Genomic DNA, 13,794 nt, shown 5'->3' with positions numbered 1-13,794 from the left:
GTCTTGGAGCACCACACTTTTATGAAGTTTGCAATGTATTTCTGAGGAAAAAAGCACACAAAAACATGCATATCTCTTTAAACATGCAGGAATGTAAAAATGGGTATGGTTGAATGTACACAAGGATACATTATTGAATGTAACAATAAATGCAAAGTTGCAAAATATGTATAAAAAGAAGACAACATAGTCCACATGCTGTAAAAAGGTTTCCCCACTGCCACCCCTTTTCCTTATGTGTCATGTCATAACTTCAGTTGTAAACCTGAGGGCAGGGAACTGTCTTGTTGCTCTTTTACATGTAAAGCATTATGTACACCTGGCATGGGCAAACTTGGGACCTCCAGTTGTTTTGGACTTCCATTCCTGGCTGTTAGGAATTGTAGGAATTGAAGTCCAAAAGACCCGTAAGGGCTGAAGTTTGCCCTAATCCAACCCCAAACAAGATGCAGAAGATCACTATAAATCAAGGTTCTCCAAATGATGACATCTTACATGATTATTATTACTTCTCCTCAAACAGGTAATGCCATGACATCAGCTGCAAGGACAGCTGCATGACAAGGAGGAGAAGATGGAAGAGATAGTTGTGTCTCTGATTAAGCACTGGCGTCACTACCCTGAACTCAGCACATAAGAATCTGATGATTTCCGCAGATGTTTCAGTCCTTTTGCCAAATACAAAGTTAACAGACCAGCGATGTGGAAGTCCAGAAAGCTGCCACTCAACATGTCACCTGGGGGAGCTTCTTGTACTTCATAATCACACTTCATAAATATGCATTTCTGTTATGTTCGTACTTCAGCTCTCCCTCTCCCAAATGCTTGAAATGTAAACCTTGGTGAGAAATAAAGATCATAAAGAGGAAAAAGAAGTTTGCAACTTCACATCTGACACTAAAACAGATTTCCCTTGTGTATCTTCATAACAGGAAACTAGTGTGCTTCTAATGTGTTTGTAAGGGTTTGAACAAGAATTTTGGATTCTTTGCTCATCGGAGGTTTAAAGACCCTTTCCCACTCAGTTTAAGAACAGGCAGATCTCAAGCTCTGCCTACTTTGTTTTGACCACATTTCCCAAGACAGACTCTGGTTCAATAAACACAAATTTGAATCTTATTGTAATAGAACCAGTATGGCATCTTGGATCCCAATTGAGAATCTATAATCGTTCTATATTCAGTTTTACAGTTGGTATTTGTGGATTCTGCATCAACAGACCCAACCATATGCAGCTTGAAAGTATTAATTAAAATCCAAAAGGTAAACCTTGATTTTGATATTTTATGTAATGGAATCTGAGTGTCTAAGTTTTTTGATATCCACAGGAGATCTTGGAAAAAAATCTCAGCAGATATCAATAGCCTGCTGTATCATCTATTAATCATTCACTATTGCCTCCTGAATCCCACCTGAAATTCTAGGGAGCCACATCAAGCCATGGAGATTTGTTCTGCTAGTGATCAGGGTGAAACGAGATGACATTTCCAGTCCCCTCCCCCCAGCAAGTCAGGTATTTGGATTGGAGATCACCGGTGAGAGAAGCCATGAAACATCATCTTGTTGACCCCTAATCATTAGCAGATCCTCAATATTTGATGAGGCTTTGGTTGCTAAAGTAGGTTTGGAAGTTTGATTCTGTATTGGTTGCAGTGTTTGCCGATGCATTTCTGGCATCAATTCAGAATTGGTAGTTAAGGTGGAAATGGTAAATATCTTTGATGTGGGTTATTTTGAGAACTGATTACAATTATACCAACTGACTTTAGACTCATAAGAGTACAATTTTTGATAAATGTTAAGGTACAATACTTATATTGGTAGGTGGATAAGTTGACCCAGTTTTTTGTGTCATTTTTTGACTACAATTTTAAAACTTTTACATGGGTACATGTAGTAGTTGTTCTGATGATCTGCAGTTTAAAAAGGCTATTGCCATTTTGGTTTTTTTACAGGATATATTAAAAGACATCTTATAAAAAGTGATTTCTTGCTTGTGACACTGTCTAATAACAGTGTAATAAATCATCATCATCATCATCATCATCATCATCATCATCATCATCAATCATCATCATCATCTTATTATTATTCTCCCTGAAGGGATTTGGGGCGGCTTACAAGGCACTCCAGTGTGCACATATAACATACAACAGGTAAAAATGGTTCAAAAGTATAAAACAAGTCACATAAAATTATAACAACAACCCCCATCAACACATATAGCAGAAAATCAAATACAATTTTAAAACAAGAGTAGATAACTGCTGTCAATTCACAAAGTGCCAAGTGTCAGCTTCATTTGGTTCTGCATGATCTGCATGATGTTCCAAATTATATCAGTTTACTTATACAGCAGAGTCTCACTGATCCAACATAAATGGGTTGGCAGAACGTTGGATAAGTGAATATGTTGGATAATAAGGAGGGATTAAGGAAAAGCCTATTACACATCAAATTAGGTTACGGTTTTATAAATTAAGCACTAAAACATCATGTTTAACAATAAATTTGACAGAAAAAAGTAGTTCAATACGCAGTAATGCTATGTAGTAATTACTGTAATTACGAATTTAGCACCAAAATATCACGATGTATTGAAAACATTTACTACAAAAATGCGTTGGATAATCCAGAACGTTGGATAAGCGAGTGTTGGATAAGTGAGACTCTACTGTATTTCAAAAGAAGTTGCTTAGAACTTATTTCTGAGTAAATATGCATAGGATCATGCCAGATGATGATTTTTTAAAAATAAAAAGTTCTTTATGAAGCATATTTTCCACCAGAAGTCTCCTTCATCGAAGGTCTAAACTAAAGGCTTGAAAATTATCTGGGTGGAAATGAGCCTCTTTATACTCTCTTGAAAGTGAAAAGATCTAATGGCAGAAAACATCAAACTTTGGTCAAATAAGAAAAACAAACCTCTTTGAGGCAAGCCTCTTTCCCATAAATTGAAACCTCTGTAAAAGGTCTCTGCCAAAAAAGCCCGTTTTCCTGGAATGTGAGGAGTGGAAAGTCAGCGGCTTGCTTTTGAGTATGTTCAACCAACATGCACAGCCCCAGCTGACATCCTAGCTGACCCTAAGACTGATGTTTTGCTTTTGTCCACAAATACGATTCCCTTTTCCAACATATCGGTGTATTCCTTGAGGACTGCACATAGAAAAAGGAAACAGGCCAGCAATAAAGCTATTAATGTACTTCGGCATGTTGGCTATAGATTCTTTTGTCGTAAAATAAACATATATAATAAGACTTCTCTTATCTGGACCTCCCATAACTTGGACCTTCTTTGTATTCAGCAGACTTCCCACTATTAACTAAAACTTATATATAGGGTATTTTATGCCTCTCTGCTTTCACAAATTTTGGACATCCGCTACTGTGGATACATTTCATGTCCCTCAGGATGTCCGGATCTTACTGTATAACAAATGCCTTCTCATTTCAACAGTGAGACTTTGAATGATGCCGAGGAATGCTACATTGACTAGAATATCCCCTTTGCCTGCTAACATTGTAAATCTATAATTGGCAATAAAAGACAAACCACACTCTTTCTATTTCACTAATATTTACTTAAACCTTACTATAAAGTGTATATAGCCTCTTACTGTAGACTCCAGCAGGACAGAGCCTCTTAGCCAAGAAAAAAGGGCTTTATAACAGAGTTCTGTACATTTTTAAATAAATTTTCTAGAGTAAAAACATAGGGAACAACCCCGTTTCCTCTGAACATTTCTAAGCCTGTTTTAAGCACTAACTTAATCATTTCCACTGAAATCAGATAGAGTTAATCGCGGTTCATTGGAGTCGGCCTGTGTCTACATATTTTGATTCTGTTGTTTCAAATGTTCACTAGTTTTAGACATATCATTTCCTAACATCTATATATATAAAAGGGTAATGAAATTTCGGCCTAGGACAAAACAACAAAACTACACATCCCAGAAACACTAAACTTGGCAGCACAACCCCTCATCCATGCCTCTACGTTCATACAACAAAAAGCTCCAGCTTCTCCAGAAAACGGCCAGGCTTTGAGTCTATTCACTGCTATTCCACCTGGCCAACAAAGGATTCCCATAAGCCACAGCAACGCGTGGCTGGGCACAGCTAGTCTATATATATAAAAATGTAATGTTCGTTTTACTATGGAGTAAACAACAAAACCACTGAACCAAATCACACCAAATTTGGCCACAAAAGACATAGTCATCCAAAATATGTCTTTCAATAAAAAAACCTAGAAAAATAGTCCAAATTACAGAGGCTGAGGAAGAGCCTTTCTCCCCCTAACTGCCAGTTAGAAAGGTAGGCGCTGCTGCCTTTAGGCCCCGCCCCCTTCATATCCTAGCAACTTCCTCAGCCAAAATGGCGCCCAGGACACAGGCAGAGTGCACTTAGGCCTGATCCACACTGCCTATAAAATACAGATTATCTGATTTGAACTGGATTATATGGCAGTGTAGACTCAAGGTCCTTCCACAAAGCCATATTACCCATTTATAATCTTATATTATCTGCTTCGAACTGGATTATCTTGAGTCCACACTGCCATATAATCCACTTCAGTGTGGGTTTGATACAGCTGTGTAGAAGGGGTCTCATATAATCTACTTCTAAACAGATAATATAAGATTATAAATATAATATGAAATAATTACTGTGGTATAATAATACAGAACAATATAAACTCTAAAACCTGGACAGTAAATAAAGAACAACACTCTGAAAGCAGGGAAATTAGGAATTCCAGAAAGGAAACAATCAGGGCCAGCCAACACTTCCCAACAAAGGATTCCCCCAGGCAGGACTTTGAAGCCACAATGCCATTAAATGCTAATTGCAGCATTCATACCTGCCACACCAAGACTATTAATTGCTATTTAAACTGGCTAACCAAGGATTCCGCAAGGTAGAAAGCAGCCAGGCTTGCAAGCAGCAAGTCTATTCAGTGCTTTTCAACCTGGCCAACCAAGATTTCCCCTAGGTGAAAAATCCCCAGGCTTTGAAGCCACGAGGCTACTCTGTCCCATTCAACCTGGCCTAGCAGGGATGCCCTATGTAGAAAGCAGCCAGGCTTTTAAACTGCAATACTATTCAGTGCAATTCAATCTGGCCAAACAATGATTTCCCTACAAAGGAAGTAGTCAGGCCTCAAAGCGCCTCTTTGATTGAGGGTGGTACTCCAGCTACTCCAGAAAACGGCCAGGCTTTGAGGCTGGAAGGCTATTCACTGCTATTCCATCTGGTCAACAAATGATTCCCATAAGCCACAGCAACGCGTGGCCGGGCAAAGCTAGTTTCTTATAAATGAGTGACAGAGACCAGGCCTTTTTGATTTAGGACCTCTCAGCTGTGTTGGATTACAAATCCCATCATCCCCGCCTGCGATGAGTACTTTGGTGGAAGGTGGGGGAAGGTTGATGAAATAAAGATATTCTTTTTGGTTACCTTGCTTCTATTTGGAGTTAATAATCTGAAGCGTGTTCATGTGTAACATTCAGCAAAAGCACAGCTGTGTACAAGCTTTCAGAGATTATGAAGTAAAAGATATGAAGAGTACAGGGAGCATTTTTGAATTAAAAGCGCCTATTAGTAAAGATACTGAAGGATAAATCTTCAGCAAATTCCCAGAGCACAGCCTTTATATGGCAGCAGTCAGAGAGTGGCAGGATGACGCCTAGAATTACAGAAGAGAGGACTGAGATCCTGCATGGATGTCTGATCTGCTGGACTCCATTCTGTCCTGTTTTTGTTTTAATATATTGGATATTATCATACAAGGCAGGCAAACCAGCATTGCAAACCGGAGTACTACCTATGACATCTCGTGGTCTACTTTGTCCCTGTAGATCTCCCTTCAGTCACTTTTAACTGTGAATCTCCCAGTTATGCAACATTTCCATCACTTACCTTGGTGTGATGGGTCCCTTTTGCTTCTGTCTCAGCATGCCAGCAGTAAACAGTGATTTCGGGGGTGGGGGGTGAGGTAGGGTTCTCCTCCTTTCCCTCTATTCTTTGTTATTCCTAAACTGTTTGTTGGACCCCCGGTGGTGCAGTGGGTTAAACCTTTGTGTTGGCAGGACTGATGACTTGAAGGTTGGGTTGCTGACCTGAAGGTTGCCTGTTCCAATCCAACCTGAGAAAAGAGCAGATGAGCGCCCTCTGTCAGCTCCAGCTCCATGCGGGTACATGAGAAAAGCCTCCCACAAGGATGGTAAAAACATCAAAACATCCAGGCATCCCCTGGGCAATGTCTTTGCAGATGGTCAGTTCTCTCAAACCAGAAGTGACTTGCAGCTAATCAAGTAACTCCTGACATGAAAAAAATATATATAAGGAACCACATTCCACTGTTGAAAAGCTCTTACCATCATGAAGTTCTTAGATGGAATCTTCTTTCCTGCAATTTGAATCTATTGCTCCCTGTCCTAGTTTTCAAAACAGAAGAAAAACAAGCACCCCTCCTCAATCTGACAGCCTTTCAAATATTTAAACATGATTATCGTGTTCCTCTTTGCCTTTTTTAATCTGTAAGCATACCCAGCTCCCTAAACTGCTAAACTGCTTCTCATAGGGCTTAGTTTCCAAACCTTTGATCATTTTGGTCGTCCTTCTTTGGACACATTCCAGCTTGTCAATATCCTTGAATTGCAGTGTCCAGAACTGGACACAATATTTCAGGTAAAGTTTGACCCTATACTATACGCCTATTGATGCAGCCTAGAATCACATTAGCCCTTTTAGCTGCTGCATCGCACTGTCAACTCATGTTTAACTTGTCATCTATTAAGACTCCTAGATCCCTTTCATGTGGACTGTTTTCAAGCCAGCTATCACCCATCCTGTTTCTGTGAATTTGATTTTTATTGCCGAAGTGAAGTACAATACATTTTTCTTGGTTGAACTTCATTTTGTTAGTTTTGGCCCAGTTCTCTAATCTGTTTTCATTTTGGATTCTGATCCTGTCTTCTGGGTATTAGCTATCCCTCCCAATTTTGGTGACATCTGCAAATTTGATAAGCATGCCTTCTAGTCCATCATCTTATTGATAAGGATGTTGAGTAACACCGGGCCCAGGACAGACCCCTGTGGCACTCCACTGGTCACTTTTCTCCCAGAATAAGGAGGAGCCATTAGGAAGCACCCCTTGGGTTCAGCCAGTTAAAAACTCAGAGGAAGATGTTTTGCCATTTCCTACCTCTGAAATATAGCTCACAGCACCTAGTATTCATTAGTGGTTTATCATGCAAGTGCTAAGAGAGATGACCCTGTGCTTAGTTTCCAAGATCAGATGGTATCTGGTGTCTTTAGAATATTGTAAACCCATACAATATATATCTTAAGTCTTTTTAGGTGTTTGAAAACATAGCCACACTACACATTTGGTCCCATTTTAAAAGCAATGGCACCATCCTTTGGAATTCTCAGATGTTTTGCAGGTGAAATTGTTGGAATTCATTGCTAGAAAATCCAACTGTTGTAGTTCAGGGGAAGAGTACCATTGGCTGCCAGCTCTGTGTCAGTCCTGAATAATGAAAACTGAATTGCCTTCTGGCTTGATTTCTCAATACAGTAGGATTTAGGAATCAGAGCAAATAAACAAACATCATGAAATACATGGAGGTTTATGTGTGCATGCCCTTTATGTAGCCACCTTCTTTCTGAGTGTTCTAAACAATTTGGCTTTGCATCAATTAGTGCAAATGATTGTCTGCAATTGATGTGTCTGTCTATAAAGCTTCTGAAAAACTTCTCTTGGGTTTTTGAAATGGAGCCTGATAGGTGAACTTCAACGCATCATTAAATAGTTTGACATACAGTAGTGTTACTTACTTACTTAGGCGATCCCTCGTCGTTCGAGGATGATAGTCTTCCAACCTCGGTATCTTGGGTGTGTGTTCTTAGGTGGCTGAAGAGACCGATTCTTGACCCGCATATTCTCCCGCAGTGAGGACATCGGTTTCCAGGTGGAAGGCGGTCCCGGTCGGGGTTAGCTTGACGCTCCTTCCTCTTGGCACGTTTCTCCCTTAAGCTCTCCGTTCGTGCCTCTTCGAACTCCGCAGCACTGCTGGTCACAGCTGACCTGCAATTGGAGCGCTCAATGGCCAGGGCTTCCCAGTTCTCAGTGTCTATGCCACAGTTTTTAAGGTTGGCTTTGAGCCCATCTTTAAATCTCTTTTCCTGCCCACCAACATTTTGTTTCCCATTCTTGAGTTTGGAGTAGAGGAGCTGCTTTGGGAGACGGTGATCGCGCATTCGGACAACGTGGCCAGTCCAGCGGAGTTGATGGTGTAGGAGCATCGCTTCAATGCTGGTGGTCTTTGCTTCCTCAAGCACGCTGACATTTGTCCGCCTGCCTTCCCAAGAGATTTGCAGGATTTTCCTGAGGCAACGCTGATGGAAACGCTCCAGGAGTTTGGTGTGACGTCTGTACACAGTCCACGTTTTGCAGGCGTAGAGCAGGGTTGGGAGGACAATGGCTTTATAAACAAGCACCTTGGTCTCTCTACGGATGTCCCGGTTATCAAACACTCTCTGCTTCATACAGAAAAATGCTGCACTCGCAGAGCTCAGGCGGTGTTGTATTTCAGTGTCGATGTTGACTTTTGTGGAGAGGTGGCTGCCAAGGTAGCGGAAATGGTCAACATTTTCTAATGTTACACTGTTAAGCTGTATTCCTGGCTTTGCAGAGGGATTAGCTGGTGCCTGTTGGAAGAGCACTTTGGTTTTCTCGATGTTCAGTGAGAGGCCGAGCTTCTCGTATGCTTCTGCGAAGGTGTTTAGAGTGGCTTGTAGGTCTTCTTCTGAATGCGCACAGACTACGTTGTCATCAGCATATTGGAGTTCTGTAACAGATGTTGTGGTGACCTTGGTTTTGGCTCTCAGTCTGCTGAGGTTAAATAGCTTGCCATCTGTCCGATAGATGATTTCCACTCCGGTGGGAAGCTTCCCATCAACAAGGTGAAGTATCCTAGCGATGAAGATGGAAAATAAGGTGGGGGCAATAACACATCCCTGCTTGACACCTGATTCCACCTTAAATGGGTCACTTTGGGAGCCGTTGCTGTCCAAGACTGTTGCCATCATGTCATCATGGAGGAGCCGCAGGATGTTCACAAATTTGTCAGGGCACCCGATTTTTTGGAGGATGGTCCAGAGAGCGCTGCGGTTCACTGTGTCGAATGCCTTTGCAAGGTCAATGAATGCCAGTAACAGTAGTGTTACTGTACTCCAGAACTATGCTTAATTCTCAAGCAACAAATGTCTCTGACATATACGCTTCAACATTTCACAGATGAAAACCAGGACACATGTGCCCAAGCAACAGCAGGGCATGATCAAAATGGCAAAGATTTTGAATGAGGTAGAACAGACAAGCTAAGGTAGGTGACAGCAGTTTGTTTTTGCCTGAACCTATTGGGAAGATTCTGCCCCTCCTTCTCTCACTACTGAATGAGTAAAAAACACATTGCTTTGAACTCAGCTTGAAGCATGTGAAATAAGCTCAGAACAAGGAGGAAAGTGGAACGAGAAAAGAAAAATTGATATTTAAAAAGCAGCCAACAAGTAGGTTGATGGAGGATTAACTGGAGTTGTCTCTACCAAACTGTGCTGGGACTGAGAGAAGGTCCAAAACAATCTCTATCCCTACATTAAAAGTTACTAGACGTTTGGGGAAAACATTCGACATCTTTTGTCTGCTGGGTCCACCTCTGGTCACCAAGGACTAGGGTGGACTCCGTATCAGAGCGCAGGCATCTGGCAGCATGCCTTGTCCCGTTCCTAAGTGACCCTTCTGGCCCCTATCACGAACTCCGAGAAAGTGATTTATGTTGGATTCAACTACACGGACCACTGCCTCAAGCTGCAAGTCAAGATCTCCAAGGAGCCCATCATTTTTAGCAAGTTTTCCAGCTCCATCGTTGGACCCTACGACCCCATCATCCACCCGGCAGAGAGCAAGGAAGTCACCTGGGAAGTGGAGCTCGCCTTTGTCATTGGCAAGAAAGGAAAACACATCCAGGAGGCGAATGTCATGTCCCATATGGTTGGATTCACCATTGCCCATGATGTCAGCTCCAGGGACTGGCTGACAGAAAGAAATGGCAACCAGTGGCTTTTGGAAAAAATACTTGACTAGACTGGTAGTAGAAAAAACTAGATGTCCAAGTGGTTCAGGTTTTGTTGATTTGTTTGAAGCTTCAGGCTTTCTTTCTAAAAAAATTGTGTGCATTGTAGGAAGAAAGAATGGGGACTGAGAAGAGATTGCTTGGATTTTAAGTAGAGGATCTTGGTAGAAGTTCAGTAGAAAAAGTTCTTGGAGAGAATTTCTTGGATCCAATGCCAAAGGAACTTTCTGCTGAGAAATATGCTGCATTAAGAGAAAGCAGAGAAGAATATATATGGAGAGAGGGAGAGATTATTTCATGTACTATGTGCCACACTTGCTTGTTTTTGAAAGATTGGTATGTGTTCCCATATTATGTTGACCATTTGGGAGATGGTTCCTAATAGTATCTAGCAGTAGGGGGAGGTGTAAGACAAACAGTGGATTGTGGGAGGCTGGCAACCAAGTGAAGGGAAGCGGCCACACAATGTGAGAAAGATGTGGCTGGAACCGCTTAAGAAAGGGTTTTGTTTTAAATGCATGGATTGAGAAAAGCCTGGTAGCCAAAAACAAAAGCAGCCAGAAAGCTAAATGCATGCAGCTGAAGAACTTAAACAATTCGAGTGGAAGACATGAGAGATGGCCAGAAGAGCATTAACAAAACTAGGCTTTCTTCCAGACCTTAATCTGAGCCAGGGAACTCACCAGACCTCAGCTCCGGAACCAAGTTTTTGAAGGCTTTTAAAGGTTCAGCTAGGCCTTGAGATGTACAAAGTAATAATACGAAGTAGATCATGGAATGTGCTCCTTCTGTTTTGCTAATGGGTGACCATTGCCATTCTCTTTCTGTCATTTGAGCACAGGCGGCTGCTCTACACTGAACCACAGACTGGATCCTGGTATGCCAGCATACTGCTCTTTCACTTGGATTATGAGGCAGCTTTGAAGTAAGAAAGGCAGATGTATTGGTAATAATTGGGAGAAAAAGGCTGTGAGCTCCCAGCACCCTATTTATCCAGTGCTAGCCCTCAGGAAAAGAGGCAACTTCAGGGCATACAATTTTCTTGGAAGACTATCTAGTAGCATTTTCTGTGGCACAGGACAGTGGATTTTGCATGCTTTTTAAGATCTGAAGTCCCCCCTTGGAAGGCTACCTTTGAAGTACAGTAGAGTCATAAACAGACCAGCAGAATGCTGGGTAAGCAAAAATGTTGGATAATAAGGAGGGATTAAAGGAAAACCTATTAAATGTCAAATTACATTATGATTTTACAAATTAAGCACCAAAACATCATGTTTACAACAAGTCTACCACTTTCTTTGGGAGTGTGGCTGCACTTGTGTTGTTGTTGAGCATGTTGGCCCTCTGTGTGTTGCAGCCTAGAGAAACAGCTGTTGATCCAGGTGGGCGGCAGACTGCATTGGATAATACAAAACGTTGGATGAGCGAAGGTTGGATAAGGGAGATTCTACTGTAACAGGCTACTGGGAGCTGGCAGCTTTCTTCTCCCAATGACCCTCCTTTCCTCCATCCTCCCCGTGTCTTTTCCACTCACTTTTTCTTTCTATGACCAAGCCTACACTAACATAGTTGCCATAGATTGTCCTGGCTTCCTAAAACATCTTATTTCTGACAAAAGGTGGGTTGTTTCCCTCAAAAACTCCCAAGAGTGGCAACTGACTTTTAAAAAATAAACTGCATCTCTCTGCTAGTTTCTGACTACTTTTTAAAGAAATCCATGAAATCATTAGGAGGTCCCAGGAGCATAAAACTGACTCTTGTACTTGTCCCAGTGTTTCACCCATATCTGAAATGATTTGGAAGCTTGGCTGTTTCACAAGCTTTTTGTGTACATCTAAGCACACATGAAGTTCCAGATTGTGGCCTTGATATTTGGATAACAAAGCTGTGAGTCCTTATAAAGCAGTACAAGCAGTCCCAAGTTACGAAAAAGATAGATTCTGTCAGTTTGGTCTTAAGTTGAATTTGCTTGTAAGTCGGAACGAGTACATTTTTAAAGTGTAATTCCAGACAAATATCTCTCTTTCGATAGTACAGGGAAGAGCTAACACCCCTGTGGTCTTTATTCTGTTCAGAAGATTTCATCTCACATTCTGTCCCTGTTATAATTGGATTTTTAAAAATCTAGCATATTGTGGAAATAAGGATTGGTGACAAAGCTTCAGTGGAGACACCCTTTCCCCATAATAACTCTTTTAGGAGTGAATTTCCCTTCCTAGGGGTTGATTTCTCTCACTTCCTGTTCCCATTCTTAACTATGAGTCATTTGTAAGTTGGATGTTGTAGCTTGGGGGCTGCATTTATAGCAGTTTCCAAATTGGGGCCCACAGATGTTCTTAGATCTCAGCTCCCCAGAACCCTAGCTAAAGTGGTCAATTTTTAGGGATTCTAGAGTTGTTGTTAAACATCTCAGCACTCAAGATGGGGAGCGACTGCTGTGATGAAGCAAATGGTAGAAAGCTCATTTAGGCTCTCAGAGGTCACACACATTGCTTTGCAGGGGGCAGCGTTCTACTTTAGTGATGACTGAATCCCAGCTCTGCTCATTGGATCCTGCCTATCCAAATTTTGCTGTAGTTGAATTTGGATGTCTTAGCTTCCCTTAATACAAACACAGCTGTGTGGTGTTTCTGGTACTGCGTTTCCACCATCTCAGGGGATATATTTTGGCAGTGTTTAAAAACTGACCCACAAACATACATCCTGTACAGTGTTTAAAATATATTTGGGATGGAATGTTCTATGATTTATGTTGAACAATATTTCTGATTTAAAAAAAGATTTTGTTTTTTAAATGAGTGCAGAAATTTAACTCATAAGGTTGTCAAGAGAGTGGCTAGTGTCATAAAAGTTTTTGAATTACCCCGCTGATCAGAATGCTCTCATGGCTTTCCTGCTTTTGTTCTTGCAGAAATGCACTTTAGACTCCAGCTACTGTACTCTTTTTTCCACAGCTGAGCTTGTAGACTTCCAGGCACTGGGGTCCTGAATCTCCTAATGGATGAACAACCTTCAACAAATTGTGGAAGGTGTTCAATTAACATTAGCTATTTTCTTAATAAAGCAAAATAAAAAAGAGAAAATAGTTCCATTTCTTTTTTTCTTGGAGTCCATTCAAAAATTCAGAAACTGTGCTCTTTGTGCCATCTGTTTGATATTGGTAGCAAAAAGGCCCCAAGGCTTTCTCCCACTCCCTTGAGCTCTCCAACATACTCTGCAAATATGCTGAAGTCTCTGCCCATAAGTATTATCTACTAACTTAGTCTAAAACATGGTGGTGGGTCTTCTTGATACCAGAAACACTGAAAGAATGCTTGTAGCCATTAGAAAAATACTGTCCTAGGTTGTATGATTACTTGGTACTATCTATGGACCTCATCACATTGATTTGTGGCAAATTGGGGGGCAGTAGGACAACCGCGGTGCTCTGTCTTGCCAGCATTTTCCTGCCCTAGCATTCAAAAAGATCAGAAGCAGCACCGTGGTGTGTGTCTGTGTGTTTTTTTCGTGATTCTTTAAGATTCTCCCCAAACGGTTAAAGCTCTCACATTTTGCCAGTCAAAGGAGGAGACCGTTCCTTTTTAAAAGACCTATATACCCATGTATAAATCTAGAAATTTTAGTCAAAAAATCAGTCCCCAAACCCCAGGAT

General features: G+C 41.2%; 1 protein-coding gene across 1 annotated transcript; it reads left to right on the top strand.

The window, feature by feature from the left end:
• Positions 1-5,399: 5,399 nt before the first annotated feature.
• Positions 5,400-10,153, top strand: LOC134295658 (fumarylacetoacetate hydrolase domain-containing protein 2B-like). The gene is made up of 2 exons (XM_062968768.1): positions 5,400-5,418; positions 9,801-10,153. Exons 1-2 carry the CDS (start codon positions 5,400-5,402, stop codon positions 10,151-10,153), a joined length of 372 nt encoding a protein of 123 aa, XP_062824838.1.
• Positions 10,154-13,794: the final 3,641 nt, after the last annotated feature.

The sequence above is a fragment of the Anolis carolinensis genome, chromosome 1, assembly GCF_035594765.1.
Source record: "Anolis carolinensis isolate JA03-04 chromosome 1, rAnoCar3.1.pri, whole genome shotgun sequence".
In the NCBI taxonomy this organism is placed as follows: Eukaryota; Metazoa; Chordata; class Lepidosauria; order Squamata; family Dactyloidae; genus Anolis; species Anolis carolinensis.
The sequence above is the reverse complement of the archived record's forward strand: the minus strand, read 5'-3'. Positions and strand labels throughout refer to the sequence as shown.